At 71.4% G+C, this 15446-nt stretch overlaps 1 protein-coding gene across 6 annotated transcripts in view; it reads right to left on the bottom strand.

Annotated features, from left to right (window-relative positions):
- ADGRB1 (adhesion G protein-coupled receptor B1) overlaps positions 1–14878 on the bottom strand; it is a 74228-nt gene extending 59350 nt beyond the window's left edge. For 4 of the 6 annotated variants that reach the window (XM_072774708.1, XM_072774709.1, XM_072774710.1 and 1 more), the window contains exons 1-2: positions 14736–14877; positions 1597–2597 (exon numbers count right to left, since the gene is read on the bottom strand). In XM_072774708.1, coding sequence (XP_072630809.1) covers positions 1597–2377 — 781 coding nt within the window. In that variant the 5' untranslated portion in view covers positions 2378–2597; positions 14736–14877. Of the gene's footprint in view, positions 1–1596; positions 2598–14735 lie in introns of all 6 variants that reach the window. The other 2 variants (XM_072774712.1, XM_072774711.1) reach the window with 2 other exon arrangements.
- Between the last annotated feature and the right edge of the window lie 568 nt (positions 14879–15446).

The raw sequence follows: 15446 nt of genomic DNA, 5'->3' as shown, positions 1-15446 counted from the left end.
ATGTCCCTCACTCGACGTCCCTCATCGCAGACAAAGAAACCAGGGCCCAGGGGTGAATGACCTCTGGGGAGTGACAGAGCAAGACTAAAGGGCCACGCCAGGGCCACCCGCCCTGCTCCGTCCTCCTACCTGACCTCCCACACCAGCCACTGCCCCGCGCTCGGCTCCTCCTCGTCCCCTGGGACCACTTCCATCCTGCACGCCTGGGAAGCTGCCCAGCCAAGGTCACGGTGACCTGCATCTTGCCCAGCCCAAAGGTCAGCACTCCCAGCCCCGTACCTAGCAGCCAGGGGGACACCGGGACCTCCAATGTCCCCCGGGTACTTCTGCGGGTCTCCCACTTGCCCCCCCTTTCCCCTGCTCCTCTCCAGCCACACGCACAGCTTCCCGGAGGCTCCGGGACCTACAGCCCAGGCCCATGACTGCGGCGTGTCCAGCTGGCTTCCTCTCTAACCCCTTGGGGCTTCTTTTCTGCCTTTAAAGACTTTGTTCTGAGCAGTCCATTGACCTCATTGGCTGAGAGCCCTGGACAATGTCACCTGGCCCCACAGGTGGGCAACCAGGCCCGGCCCCAGGATGCCCGGCGCCTGTACTCCCTGCCGGCCTTGCACATCGCTCAACGGTCGGAGAAGAGCCGAGCCCGGCTGCACCGCCCCCCACCCCCGGCTCCGGCCCAGCTCCAGCCTCCCAATTCTCCCATGAAACCCCAGGGTGCCTCCACCCCAAGCCCACCGAGCCCTGCTGATGCCCCGTCCCCCCAGCCGTGTTCTCCTGCACGGGCTCCCCGCTCCCCAAGAAGAAGCCAAAGTGCCCCGAAGGCAGACAACCGACCACACAAGACCCCCAGCCCCTCGACTGGGACACCCGGCACATGTCCACCTCTGGCCTCTGCCCTGCCGTTGCCCAGGCCGGCAACGCCCTTGACGCCCTTGGGGCTCCCTGCACCCCTCCCAGAATCGTGCACACGGCCCCCTGGTCCAGGTGACCCCCGACCTCCAGGTGAAACAGCAGCCGAGCCCACCGGGGACCTTGCCCTGCGTTGTTTCCCGAGGTGCCCTCCGTCCCGCTCTCAGCACCTTCCTCTCCCCCCCAGAAGGCAGCCTGGGACATGGGGCTCTGGCGCTGCCTTTCATTGAGCGTCCCCAGTGCCCAGAACACCTCGCAGGCGCTCGGTGACCAGCTGCCGGACACGCGATTGCTGCGGCCGAACCACACGCAGCCCCCAAATTCCCGCTCCGACCACATCTCCAAACTGCGGGCTCGGGCTCGCTTCTCCTCTGCGTCCCAGAGGCCCGCACACCCCGCCACGGCCCACGGCAGCCCGCTGCCCCCTAGCACGTCTGCCTGAAAGATGGAGGGAATTCCCCAGCCGGGAATTAAGACTCGGTGGTCCTGGGAGAAGTCCATCGTCCATTCCTTCGCTCCCGGGCACCAGGCACATGGCCCTGGGGCCTCAGCGCACCTGCTCACAGCAACCTTATCTGTGCATTTGGCTTCCCCGGGGGCAGGTGACCGACCAGCCCCGCAGAGATGACCCCTGCCACCCGCCCTCCGCCCCAAGAGCCAGCCAGGGGTCCTCTCCCAGCGGTCACTCACCTGCTGCGCCATCCCCGCCCCGGTCCTGGGTCAGGCTGGTGAGGCAGTTCTCGGGGCCACCAGCCACGCCGTCCCTCAGGCAGACGTCCCCTCGGGGGGCCAGGGAGCCAGAGGTGGGGTCGCCAGTGTCCCCGCCCAGGCAGGCACAGGGGGTCTGCATGATGCCGCAGGGGTGTGAGCTGCGGCTGCCCGCCAGACAGGCGTCCAGCCAGCGGCACAGCATCTGGCAGGCGGCCCGGCTGGGGTTGCGGTTGCCCACGACCAGGTACTCCACGGAGAAGTCGTCGCTGGGGCCCGGGGACCCCCCCTGCAGCCGGGCGCCTCGGTCGGGGGGCGGCTGCTGGCGCAGCATCTGCAGGAACTGCTTGCCGGCCTGCAGGAAGGCCAGGGGCGCTGAGGGGTCACAGAGCTGCAGCACCTCATCGAAGCTTTCCACGCCCAGGTAGGTGCGCGTGGACTCCAGGAAGGAGTCGAACTGGTAGGTGCGGACGCGGCCGGGGCCGCCGCAAGGTGCGGGCGCCTTGGCCACTTTCATGTAGAGCGTGTAGCGCCGGGGGTCGGGGTTGCGCAGGGTCCAGGAGCAGCGGGAGGCGTTGGCGGGGAACACGGCGGCGGCAGAGAAGTAGCCGAAGAACTTGCCCTGCACCAGCGTGGCACACTGCTCGGCCCCGGGCCCCGCGTCCGCCCCCACGGCCGCCCGCGCCCGGCGCCCCAGCAGCAGCAGCAGCAGCAGCGGGCAGAGGATCCGGAGGGGGCCCGGGGCGGCGGCCTGGCCCCTCATCCTAGCTCGCGGGGCCGCCGGGGTTCCGCGGGCTGGGCAGGCAGGCGCGGGCCAGGCCTTGACATGCCAGGGTCCGGCGACGGCAGGGCCGGGCGGGGGGCAGGAGCCGGGGGCGGGGGCTCCGAGCGGGGGCAGGAGGAGGGCAAAACTTCGACCTCGAGGGCGGCTGTGGCTCCTAACGTGCAGGGTCCCGACGCCGGCCTGCGGCCTCCAGCAGCAGCTGCAAGAAGAGCAGAGGGGGGCGGTGTGAGCCCCTGGGAGACCGGGACGCGGGGCCCGCTGGGGGCTGCCCACTGCCCACCCTGGGCTTCGGGGGGGCATGGGCCCTGGCGTCGCTCCCAGGCACCTGCTCCGTCCACCTGTCTGCCCCCCGCCGGTGTGTCCACCTGCAGGAGCAGGGGCAGGGGCAGGGGCGGGGGCCCTCCTCCTCCGGCCAGGCCTGAGCAGGGAGTGGTGGGCAGCACCGGCCCAAGGGCCAGAGCTGTGGGGACCTGCTCTGGACCCATCGGGCTGAGCAGCCTGGCGTGGCTCCCGCGGCTCTGGGCCTGCCTGTTCCTGTACAGCTGCCGTTTGCCCGTGGGGCCCCTGTGGCTCCCTCTGGCTCTTCAGTGGCCCTGGCTCTCTCCTGGGCCATCTCCCTCATGGGCCTTCATCCTCTCTGCCCTTCCTCCTCCTCCTCATCCCCAGTCTTCCAGGGAAGCATCCACAGGGGAAGGGAAGGGGGGGCACGGAGGGGAGAGGTCACTGTGTCCGTCCCCTGGGGGCAGGAGCGCCCAGCCCTCCCCGGTGCCTCCTCACTGCAGGAGCAGCTCGGGCCGTGGCCGCGGCTGTGACACTGTGTACGGGTCACGGCCGCGTCTCAGGGCCTCCCTCCCTTCTTCCTGCCCTGGGGCCCACTGGCCCCGGGGCCCTGCAGCTCCGGGCAGGGAGGGCTGGGGACCGAGTCACCCAGGCCACATACGTCCAGGCTTCAGCCAACACCCTTGCCTCACCCCTTCTCTGCCAGGCCGGCTCTGTGACCGCCCGACTACATGATGGGGAGACCAAGGCTAAGTGACTTGCAGAAGTGACAGTGAGGGGTAGGAGAACCCACCCTGGGACCTTGTGCCTCAGTGGCCCGGGATCCCCTCCCTGCCCTGGGAGAGGGTGCTGGCCTGGCGCTGGGGGAACGGAAGGCAGTCCCCGCCCACTTGCAGGGGCACCACGTGGAGCCACCCTGGGTGGCGCCCCTCCTGGACTGGTCACCACGTGGACCCTGGCAAGTTCCTCCTGGCCCAGGCCTCAGCTTCCCCAAGGCCCTGGCTGGGCCAGCTGTCTGCCCACGCCGCAGCTGAGCTGTGGCTGAGGAAGAGCCGCAGCCGGGCCCCAGGCGGCCTGGTCTGCCCTCTGCTGACCTTGCCCACGCCGGCCGCCTGCCCACGGGGACCCACTGCTTCCTGCTGCCCAGGCCCAGCTGGCCGGCGTCCTCCCTGCACGGGCTGTCAGCGGAGCGGGGCGTCGGGCGCAGACGGCCTTGGGCTCTGAGCACTCCAGGCTGGGGCGGCCTGGACGCGGGCTGCCCCCTCCTGGCCCCGTGGCCTCGGCAAGTCCCTCACTGGCCGGCCTCACTTCCCCATCTGTGAAATGGAGGGTGAAGCCCCACTCTCTCAGCAAGAGGGTAAGAGCTACACCTGGGGGTTCAGGCAGGAGGAGACTCTGCAGGGGAGGAGGTGGGAGGGGGCTCTGGCTCCCCAGGTAGCTGGGCCAAGCCCGGTCCTCTGGGGGCCCTTCAGCGGCAGAAAGAGGCACCCTGAGAGAAGAATTGCAGGCGTCTTATTCCGGCCCCTCTGGGCAGAGCTGGGTGATGCACTGGGCCCTTACCTCTGGGAAGCCCCTGGTCCCCCCTCGCCTCTGGACCACACGGGGCCAACCCTGGATGTGGGTGTAGCAGAGCCCGCCTGCCCTGACCACCTGCCCCCACATTATGGGGCCGGAGAGGCCACGGCCAGGGTCCTACAGCCAACCCCAGACTTGGGAGGTCCCCTGAGGTCTTGCTGCAGAGAGATGGCAGCGTGTCCCCAAACAACCTCACCTGAGCCTCAGCCCCCGGGGCCCCTGGGGCCCCCTGCGGCCCAGGCCGAGAGCTCTTGTGGCCATCCCTGGAAGATGGCCAGTCCCAGAGGGTGTTGGCCGAGCCCAGCAGAAACTGACCCAGCCGAGGGTCCACTGAGCCCCACCCATGTCTGCCCACCTGGCCGTGCCCCATCACTGACCCCCGTGAAATGACCCTCCTCGCCCCAGCCCCTGGCAGCCCATCCCATAGCCTTCCACGGAGGGGGGCGGGTCTGGAGGGCCAGGAGCAGGTGCAGGAGGTGGCACGTGCTAGGCACAGGGTCCTCTAGGGCCTCCACCTTCCCACGTGGAAGAAGAGATGCCCAGCCATGCAGTGCTAGGGACGAGAGCACAGCCTCTGCGCCCCACACCCCAAGGATTCGGCGGGCCTGGCTTGGCGGGGACATTCTGTGGAGCTCTGTCCCGCGCCAGCCGCAAGTGCAGGGGTCCTTGTGATGGTTCCATTTTGCAGATGTGGCATATGTGGGGCCACAGAGGAGCCGTGCGCCTTATGGGGGTTTGTAGGGCCTGGTGCCCGAGCCAGGATCCAAGCCCCAGTCTGGCAGGCGGAGCTGCTGCCCTCCGCATGGCCCAGCCCCGCCCCAGGCAGGTGGAACCCGACCTAACCTGATGCCTGTCCCAGAGCCCGCAGGAGCCAGGCCACGCTAAGGTCCTCTTGGCATCCCCACCACCAGCCCTTGTTGTCCCTGGCTCACCCCACTCTTGGAGCACCTGTCGGGGTGAGGCCCACCTACGGGGTCCTGCACATCAGGAAAGAGGTGGCAGGGAGGGTGAGAAGCTGGGCAGCACCCCAATCAGAAGTGCCCCTAGAAGGGCTGCCCTGCAGTCCGCAGCGGGGAGGGGGCCCCGGGGAAGGTAAGGGAGGCATGCTGGGGCCGGCGGGGGTGGCGGAGAGTGCTGGGGAGATAGGAGAGGAGCCCCAGGGGCCGTCTGGCTGCAGGACGTGGGGGGCAGGGGTGTCTGGCCTGGACACTGCGGGGGGCGTGCAGGGGTGAGGGTGCAATAGAGCTGAGAGCCCCCTGGGGCAGCCGTTCTGGGCTGAGCCTTCCCAGACTCCTGGGGCCTGATGACAGGGATCTCCAGCAGTGCACCTCGGAGCTCTGGGTTCACCGCAAGGGCCACCCGGGAGCCAGGGTCAGGAGGGAAGTGGGGAAGTGGGGCCTCACCTCCCAGCACCCTGGCGCCCTCTGGAACATCTCTGACTCAAGCTGCTCCACGCGCTGGGCATTGGGCAAGGCTCTGCTGCCCAGAAGGCTGTCTCAGCTGCGAGTCTGAGCAGCGCAGCCCCGGCCGGCCTGGCTTCCTCTGGCTGCGTCCAGGGCAGACTGTCACTGTGGGCGGCTCCTGCGCCTGCACCCGCCACTGACCACCCACCCTCTACCTCCCCGGCCTCCCTTCATCCCCAGGAACTGCCCACCTGCTGTCCTCTAACGAGAGCTTGGATACCTGGCCCCGCGAGCCCTCTTGCACTGGGGCAGCCCCAGCAGGCAGAGCCGGGCAGGCCGGGGGCATATGGCCACAGGGGACAGCGAGTCGAGTCTGTCCCAGGCCAGGGCAATTGGTGCGGAGACAGGGTGGGGCGTACGGGGGTGGTCCTGACCCACCTGGCACTCGGGGGGGGGGGTCCTGGGGGGGCACAGAGTCTGGGGGGGGTCCTAGGATGAATGGGGACAGGGCCTGATGCGGGCGTCATTCTGGGGTCCCTGTGACCACCGGGGGCAGTGCGGGCAAGGAGAGCGAGGAGGTGGCCTGCACGGGATCTGGGCTGGGGGGGCAGCGTCAGACACGGGCGGGCTTCCGGGGTGGACAAGCAAGCGATGGGCGGCGGGGGCCTCACCGAGAGGGGGGGCAGGCTTGCACATGCATATGGGCGTGTGTGAATGTGTGCCTATGCATCAGTATACGCCTGTGTGCCAGCATGTGTGCACACGTGTACACATGCGTGAGAGCACAGGTGTGTCAGTGCACGTGAGCACATGGGTCTGTGGATTCGTGTGTGTACGTGTATACCTGTGCCTGTGCACCCATGCACACATGTAGCGTGCGTGTGCAAGGTCTCACGGCGGGGGATAGCCCGGCTCCCGCAGCACCTGCCCTGTGGCGCCCGGGGCGGGCTCAGGGCCCTGCCCTCGGCCACATCCTGTCCCGGGATGTCCCCTGGGTGTCGGAGCTCTCCGAGCCTGCTGCCCATGGCGAGGCACCCGAGGAGGCTCTGGTCTGCCCCGGGTGCTCGGCCCTGTGTGGCCACGGGTGCACCTTGGCACGCGCGCTCGCAGGGCAGCTGCCCCCACGGGCCACCCGTCTGGTCTTTGGCTCCCCAGAGGCTGGGTCACTGGCGCTTTTGGTGCCCGCTGCCCGTCTCAGGCTCCCGAGGACGGTGGCAGTCAGCAGCCCTGAGCCTCTTCGGTCCCCACCTCTCCCCATCAGCTTCATAGGGCCCGACTGCCTTGGCTGCCGGGACTTCCTCCCCAGGTCCAGCCCCTGCCCCCTTCCGGCCAGCTTCGGCCTGCACCTGCTGCCAAGCCTCCCACAGCCTGCGGGGTGGCCTCAGGGCGAGGGCAAGGGAGTGCCGAGCCAGGTCACAGGGTAGAGGCCCCGGGCAGGAGGCCGTGACACCCAGGGAACCGGCCATGCTGGGCGGGGACAGGACGCTGGGAGGCCGGGGGAGAAGGACGGTGTCCCCAGGCTGGAGCAGTGACCACAGGCCGGGACGGGCCCAAGGTGGGAGCCAGGGCGGGCAGTGAGGGGGGAGCAGAATCAGGCCCACCCCGAGGCTCATAGGGCCACCGTCAGCCGCCGGGCACTGTGCCCGCCCTCCACACCGTCCCAGGTGTAGCCACGCACGTGCAGGCCACCTGGGCCCCTGCCCCAACGGCAGAAGACCCGGGTGCCTCGGTTTCCCCACCGTGCGAGGGCCTGGGCTGGACGCTGCCCCCTCAGGCTCCATGGTCCTCCAGCCTCCCTTGGGTCCATGCGACCATCCTCCCCAGGCTGGGCACCCTCCCCCCAGGCCCACCTCAGGCCCGGCCTCCGAATCCCTCCCCACCCACCCCAGGCCGCCAATGGCGTCCCCAGATGCCAGCCACAAAAGGCACTCTGTTGTCCTGGCCGGCCCCCTGAACAGTGCCTGCCTGTGTGTCCTGGGAAGAGGCTGCACTGGGGGAGGGGCGGGGTGGACACCCCTCAGCACTGAGGATAGCCCAGGGGCTGGCTGGCGGGCAGGCCGGGAGAGCGGGCCCGAGAGGCCGTCCGGGGACGCGCAGCCGCCTCCACCCGCGCCGCCAGGCCCCCCAGCCCTCCTGGGCCGCGGCCGGTCAGGCAGCCGGGTCTCGGGGTGGCAGCGGCCGCGCCGGCGGGGCGGGTGGGGGCGCTGCCGTGGGTGCAGGACAGCCCAGGCCCAGGAGGGGCCAGGAGGGCCCAGGCAGGCCTCCCCGCGTGAGCACGGAAGCAGGTCGGGCGTGAGAACTTAGCCCCCACGCCACAGCCGCCACCTGCTCCTCCCAGCCTGTGCGAACCAGTTCCCGGCGAAGCAGCCCACCGACCTGCGGGGTATCCCCAGGCTGCCCCGAGAAGCTCCCAGGCCCAGGCCCCGAGAGGCCCGCAATCACTCTTGCCTGCCGCACCCCTGCAATCCTCCTTCCCTTGTCCGCCCACCTGGGCACAGGGGTCGTGGGGGCAACTGCGCAAGAGAGGAAGCGAGGAAGCCCCCCCCACCCGAAGGTCCACTGCTGGGAGGGGCACATCCTGTGCTGGCTCTGCTCCAGGACACCCCACACCGACCCCGACCTGCGCCCCCTGAGGAGGGCAGGGGGACTCAGAGCTATCACCCCACATCCCACCCCACCGCCCCAGGTCCCTGGGCCCAGAGCCAGCGGCTGGCTCTCGGACGGGCCTCGCCACACCTCCTCTTGCCCCGAATCCCATCGCCCCAACCACCTGCAGGCCTCGAGGACACTCGGAGCACCCAGGCTCCTGGCTGTGCTGCCATTCGGCCCCCCGCTGCCTCGCTGCCCGTGCCTCGTGCCCTTCCTGGGGACACCCACGCGTCCTTTGGGGCACGGGGAAGGGGCCTGCCCCAGGAAGCCGTATCTGAGCCTGCTGGGCTCTCCCGGAAGCGGATGTGTCCTGCCCCCCCACGCATGCACGCGCCCAGTGCCCATGCACACATGCACATGCATGCACTTGTACGTGCATGCACACCCGGGACCAGCATGCACCATGAATGCAAACACGTGCACGCAGACAGGCTCTCCTGGAGGGAAGCCTAAGTGGGGATGAGGACAGCATCTGTCCCAGGGGCGAGAGGCTCCCCAGGGGGGTGGGGGCTCTCATGAGGAGGGGGTTGCTGTGATTCTGAGTGTGACCTGCATCGCTGTGCTCTCTCCTGTCTGTGTCCGCCTGCTCTGTGCCCAGAGTGAGCCCCTGTACCCCGAGACAGACGGAGGCTCACACCCCACACCAGGATCTGTGCTCCCGGGGTTCCTGGAAGGATGGGCTTATCCAAGGTCACCTGCCCAAGGTCGCATGGGGAGGGCCGGGGGCAGCAGAAAGCTGGGAAGAGGTGGTCAGGAAGGGGTCCGGGGGCTGCCCCGGGTGGAATGTGCTGAGGCCCTGGGGGCACCCCGGGTGGGCCTGGCTGGGGGGCGATGGAGGGCTCCAGACAGCTCGTGGAAGGGATGAGTAGAGACGGGCACTTAGCCTGGAACTGCTTCACGGACCCCAGGCCCTCTGGCTCCCAAAGCCCCTGGCCTCCCCCAGCAGACCCCCTGGGTGCAGCAAGGCTGACCCCCCTGGGAGGTGCAGGGCAGGCGTCCCTGTGCTTGGAGGCGCAAAAGTTCCCCCAGATGGAGGCTGCAGCAGGGGTCCCGACCGCCACCCCAGCGGTGACCTCTGCCCTCTGAGGACAGACAGACAGAGCGGGGTGGGGCTCAAGGCCACAACCGCCACCCTTGCCCCCCAGCTCCGGATGGAGACAGGAACACGCTGACCTGGCACCCCAGAGCGGGACCGGGGGCCCACGGATGGACAAGCGGGGTGCTGGGCAGCGTGTGTGGGTGTGAGACCTGCGTGCACGCATGTGTGCCGCAGTGTGAGGGAGCGTGTGTCCAGGACAAGCGTGTGTGGTGAGGGAGTGCATGCACTTGCAGGACGAGTGTGTCGCCAGCATACAAGTGTGCCGGTGTGTGCGTGCACAGGGGCGGGTGTGCACAGGGGCGGGTGTGCGAGTGCGCCTGTTCTGGGAGAGGAAGGCTCCCGGAGGCACCACCTGCGAGGTCGGGCTCGTCCAGGCCCGGCTGGGAGCAGGGGCAGCGGGCAGCAGAGGGCACGCTTTCCGGCCGGCTGATTCCCTTGCCCGTCTTGCGTCCCCCAGGGCCTGGATGTCACCCCAGCCGGCTCAGGTCCTCCCGAGCCCTGCCCTCGACAGCCCCAACCACTGAGTGCCCCTCAAAGCTCTGGGCACTCTGGGGCGTGGGGCGGCGGGGCTCCCGGCCCTGAGTCACGGAGCCTTGGAGAAGCGGCTGCTCCAAAGTCACCTTGGCAAGCAGGAGGGAGGTCAGGGCCATCGCTCCCCTGCAGGCTCAGGGCTTAACGGGGGCTGCGGGGAGCACAGCCTTCAGGGTGTGGGTGCTCCCTCCTCCCCCCATCCAGGTGGGGGTCCGTGACGAGGCCAGGCCACCCCCGGGGAGCCCTCCAGGGCTCCAAGGCCTCTGCCGGCCAGTCCTCAACGTCTCCTCCTCAGGGACCCTTGGCTCACGTCTCAGCCAAGAGTCTGCACCCCAAAACTGGCAGCCAGCCTCCCAGGGCTGCCCGGGCTGGGGCCCAACCCTGGCGCCGGCCCTGGAGGCCCTGTGGCTTCTGGTGGTGCTGGGGCCTCAGAAGTGCACGGGCAGGAAGACAGGCGGGGGGACCAGCACACTCACCAGAGGTGCCCAAGGTGACAGTGTGGGGTGGGGGTGAGCCGGGTGCCCACTGGGTACACTGAACCCTTCCACTTGCCTGAACCCTTTACAGCACACAGGCGCGGTTGTCTTTTGGAGGCACGGAGCATTCTGGAAAGTCAGGGAGTCATGGGCAGGGTCACAGGGTCACAGGGGCAGGAGGACCTGGGGTTTGGGAGTGGGGTGGACTCCCTTGGGCCCCAGCCCCTGGCACTTCCTCCTTGGTTAATAGGGACGGGTTCACGTGAAGAGGAGGGGGGCAGGGGAGGTGAGGGCGGGGCAGACACAGGCTCCCCCCTCCCGGGCCTGGTGCTTTGTCTGTGAGCCGCGGGCTGTGCCCCAGCCGAGGCCCGGTGTGGGGGGAGGCCGCGTGGGGTCCAGAGTGGGAACAGCGGGAGATCTGAGCCCAGCTGCACCTGCAGGTCCTGGGGCTGCCCGGGGGGGGGGGGGGGGGGGGGGGAGGCTCGTGATCTGCCCCCCTCAGCCCTGCAGCCGAGCAGAGCTCACCCTGGGATGTGCACACACACGGTGGGGCCCAGATGCTGGCAGCGGTGGTCCCTGCTCCTTTATGGAACCTGCACTGCATTGTGGGGCTGCTCCTGCTGCTGGCGGCGTGGGGCGTCATGGGTGGGTCGGGGTGAATGTGGTCTGCAGGGCAGGTGTGGGCACCGCAGCCCTGTCACTAGGTGTGTGCTCTGCCTCCTGTGACCCTGCTGCCCACAGGGCACCCCCCACCGCTTTGGCAAGTCCTTGAGGCCAAATCACCGCCCGGTTCAGGATCCCCTCATTCCCCCCCAGCTCCCAGGAAGCAGCCCAAAGCCTCCAGGGCTGAGGTCGGGTCCCACGCCCCCTGAAGCCCCTGCCTGCAATTTATCCTCCTTTGACCGGTTCCAAAGGCCTGCCACAGGGCCTTTGCATGGCTGTTCCCTCCCCTTCGGGATTACCCACGCGCCCCTTCGTGGGTCCTAGGAAGCTCTGTGGGAGCCCCGCAGCTGGGCCCCCCGAGGCCCTCTGTCCTCCACCCCCGCAGCTGACTCAGAGCCTCTGTGTCCCCTCTTCCCACCGCCTTCACTCTGGGGGGTGGGGGTGCGGCCATGCCCCCCGCGGCCCTCACCGCACCCCCTGCACCCCCGGGGCCAGTGGGCAGCTGGGCACCTCCGCGTCGGTGCAGGTGCGCGGCCGAGCCCTCCGGCGCAGCGGCGGGGCGGGAGGGGCTCGAGGCCGGACAACCGCGGAGGGGGGGGCGCGGGGTCCACGGGTCAGCGGGCCCGGGCCCGGCCAAGGCCTTGGGCCGCTCCCCCCGCGCCCCCCGCGGCCATCCGCACGCCTGCACACCCCCGCGGCCGGCGTGCGTGCCACACGCGCACACACACGCCCGCTCGGCCGGGCAGGCGCCCCGGGGCACGGGCCGGCGGGGGGCGGGGCGGCCGGGGCTGCCCAGGATGGGGCGGGCGCGGGCGGGCGCGGGGAGACGGAAGGGGCGGGCAGCGGCGGGGGCGCGGGCGCCCTCTCCCGGCCGTCGGGGGCAGCGCGCCGCCCTCCGCCGCCGCCACCGCAGCCCCGCGCCGGCCGCCGGCCCCAGCCCCAGGGGTCCCCGGGGGGCGGGCTCGGGTCCCCGGGGCCGCTCCGGGAGGCGGGGCCGGGCCGGGCGGGCCGCGGCGGGGGGGGCGAGGGCGCCTCGCGGGGCTGCCCGCGTTCGGCGCTCGCGGGGCCTGCGGGGCCGCCTCCGGCCGGGCCTGGCTGCCGCGCCCGCAGCGCCCAGCCGCCCGGGGACCCGGCCGGACGCCGCACACCCCGCTGGCTGCGGGCTGGGCACGCTGGGTCGCGGCCCGGGCGCCGAGGGCCTGGGCCGGAGGGGCTCCGCCAGCCCGAGCCGCGCTCCCATTGCACCGACGCGGCCACCGAGGCCCGGGGGCGGCCGGAGCCTGCGGACCAGGGAAGGGACATGGAGGGCTCGGCGACGTGGCGGGGTCCCTGCCGGCCCGGGGTCCGCGGGGGGCGGCGAGAGGCCGAGGCCGACGGATCGCCTTGTCTCCGCCCCCGCGCGGGAGCGCGGCGGGGACAGGCGCCCTTCTCCGCGATCCGATGCGGCGAACCCCGCGCTCGAGACCCCCGCGCCGTGCCCGTCCGCGGAGCCGCGCGCCGCCGGGGCGCATCCCCGCCGGCCTAGGGCTCGGCCCCCGGCGCCCCGGGCTCCGGGGCTCCCGGGCCGCCCCCGCCCCCCAGATCCAGGCGCAACAAGTCGGCGAGCAGCGCCGAGGAGCAGCGAGCGAGCCGGGGAGGCAGGCGCGGGGCTGGGCGCGGGGCGCCCCGGGATCCCCGAATGCGCGCAACGTCCGCCTCCAGGGACCGGGCGCGGCGGCGGGTGCTCGGGTGACTCGGCCGGCGGCCCGCATCCCCTCCCCGGGCTGCGACTCCGCCGGGGCGCGGGCGCGCCCAGGAGCCCCCGCCCCCTCCTTCGCGGCTTGACCTTGCCCGGGTGCTCGAAGCCGGACCCCGCGGCACCCCGCGCCCGGGCGCAGAGTTTCTCTGTCGCCTGCGGCCGCGGAGGGAGCGGCTCCCACCCTCGACCTCCCCGTTTGCCTCCTGGGCTGCGGGGGTCGTCGGGGAGCGGGAGGCTTCAGGGTTGGAGAGGACGCCATGGCCGCGTCTCCAGACCCCAAGCACCATAGACCGACCACCTCCTGGATACGAAAGGGGACCCCAGCCTCCGGTTCCCCCGCTCCGCCGCCCGCGCGGCCGCTGCTCCGAGGGGGCGTGTGTTCGTGTCTGTGGGGGAGGGCACCGAGGGTCTCCTTGGGTCCCCAGGGTGGGGTGGGAGCGCAGACCTCGGAGCCACCTCCCCAACACATACGCCAGGAGGCTCCTCCGGGGCGGGGGTGCGCCCCCCCTGCCCACCCACGCGCCTTCACGCCTTTCAACTCCTCCCGAGTTGCCGCTGAGGAATCCCTGCCCCAGACCCGGGGGAATGGGACGTGATGGGGAGCGCGGAGCCGAAGGGTGCCGAGGAGAGGTGGGTTAGGGCTCGCATGTCCCAGCCTGGGGCCTGGCGCCGCGAGAAACTTGGAAGCCCCAAATCAAAGTGGGAAGGGGAAGGTGCCCGGCGGCTGGGGCCTGGCCGCAGGCTGGCACTCCCCGGAGCCGCCCGGGAAGTGACCCAGCAGGAGCCTCCGAGGCTCGGCGCAGGGACTGGGGCTCCGAGCCGCAGCCTCCGACCAGCCCTCCGGGCCGCTACCCCCTCCCCGGCAGGCCCGAGGCACGCTCTGCCCTGCCCGGGGGGCCACGGCGGGGAGAGGGCCCGCGGCAGGGCCCAGGGCCCCCAGCCTCCCCGGGAGGGAGACGATGCTCATTCCTCGAGGCAGCTACGCGCGGCTCCCAGAGAGCGCAGCGGCGGCGGAGGGCCGGCGGCCTCGGCTGGTGGGGACGGAGACCCAGGAGCGCCCGGCGCCTGGCCTCCCTGCTCCGCGCGGAGAGGGCGCAGGGCCGACCCAAAGTTCGGAGCGGCTTATCCGCGCGGCCTGTCCGAGCGAGTGGGAAAGAAGAGGAGATCGGAAGGAGCCAGGTCGCTGGTGTGGTGTGTGGGGGTGGTTGGGGGGTGGGGGGCGCTAGGGTGGCCCTCCGTGGATTCCGGGGAAAGAGAACCTCCGGGGGTTCGCCAAAGCCACTGCCGCGTCTATGGGTGAGGGCTGAGAGGGGGCGACGCCGCGGCTCGTGCCGCCCAGGGGCTCTGCGTGGGGGGAGGACACCTCTGGACCCTACAATGTCTGTAGGGGGCTGTGAGTGCGGCGAAGGGAAGGGGGACACACCGGGGTGTCTCTCCTCAACCTACCTGGGTCTGTGTGTGCCTGTGGGGGTCACATCTGGGCTTCCAAGACCCCTGCCAGCCTCTGTGTGTGTTGGGGACAGCCCGGGAACGCCTTCTCCAGCCTGGCCTGGGTCTGTGCATGTGATGGGGAGGGGGTGCCTTCCCCAGCCCTGCCTGCCAGCCTGGCCAGGCTGCGTGTGCGCGGGGGGAGGTGAGCAGCGCCGAGGAGCCTCTCCCGCGGCCAGGGGGGCCCCCTCCTCAACCCGCCGGATGCGGGCGCCCGGAGACCTGCCGGATTCCGGGGCTGCCGCCGGCAGAGAAGGCAGGGGGCTGGGGGGGGGGGGTCCAAACTCCCGAGCTCCGAGCGCAAACCTCGGAGCTGCGAAGCCCCAAACGGCGAAGTTAGAAGTCCGGGCGGCCGCCCCTCCCCCGCCCCCTCCCGCCCTCGCTGCGCCCCGCCGCCGCGCCCCCAGCCCCCCGCGCCCGGCCGAGCCCTCCTTACCTTCCCCGGCAGCGGCGGCCCCGCCGGCCGACACTTGATCCGGCGAGTTGCAAATCCCCGGGAGCGCCCCGCGTCCCCGGCGGCCGAGCCGGGCGCCCGACCCGAGGGGGGGCTCCTCCTGCCGCCGCCGCCCCCGGCCCGCTCCAGGCCTAGCCGGGCGCACCCCGGGGGCCCCGCCGGCGCGCGCAGGCCCCCTCCCCCCCGGCCGGGGGCTCCGGATGCCCGGGCTGCGGGCGATGCGGGGCGCGCGGGCCCGGGCCCGGCCAGGACGCGGCGCGGCCGCCTGTGCTCCCGGCTCGCCGGCTCCGCGCTCGCTCCGCCGGGGCCGCCGCCAACGCCGCGCCCGCCGCCGCCGCCTGCGCCCGCCGCTCCCTCTCCGGCCGCCGCCGCTCCGCTCCTCTCGCCTGCCCCGCTCTTCTCGCCTTTTTTCCCCTTCCTGAGGGGGGGGCGAGCCGAGCCGAGCCGGGGGCGGGGCGGCGAGGGGAGGAGGAGGAGGAGGCCGAGGACGGGGAGAAGGAGGAGGAGAGAGGCGAGCTGCTTCCCCCCACCGGGCTGCCGGCGCTCCCCAATCTCTCGCTCTCTGAAACTGGATCCCGAATCGGGAGCCAGAGACTGCATTACGGATTACATCAGGCTTTATAGAGCTTCCAGATCACACATTAGAGGGGAGCGCGAGCGGGGGGCGGGGTGTGGGGGAGGGGACAGAGATAA

This window comes from Canis lupus, chromosome 14, assembly GCF_048164855.1.
Source record: "Canis lupus baileyi chromosome 14, mCanLup2.hap1, whole genome shotgun sequence".
Classification (NCBI taxonomy): Eukaryota; Metazoa; Chordata; class Mammalia; order Carnivora; family Canidae; genus Canis; species Canis lupus.
Note: the sequence above shows the minus strand (reverse complement) of the source record. Positions and strands in the feature narration are given on the sequence as shown.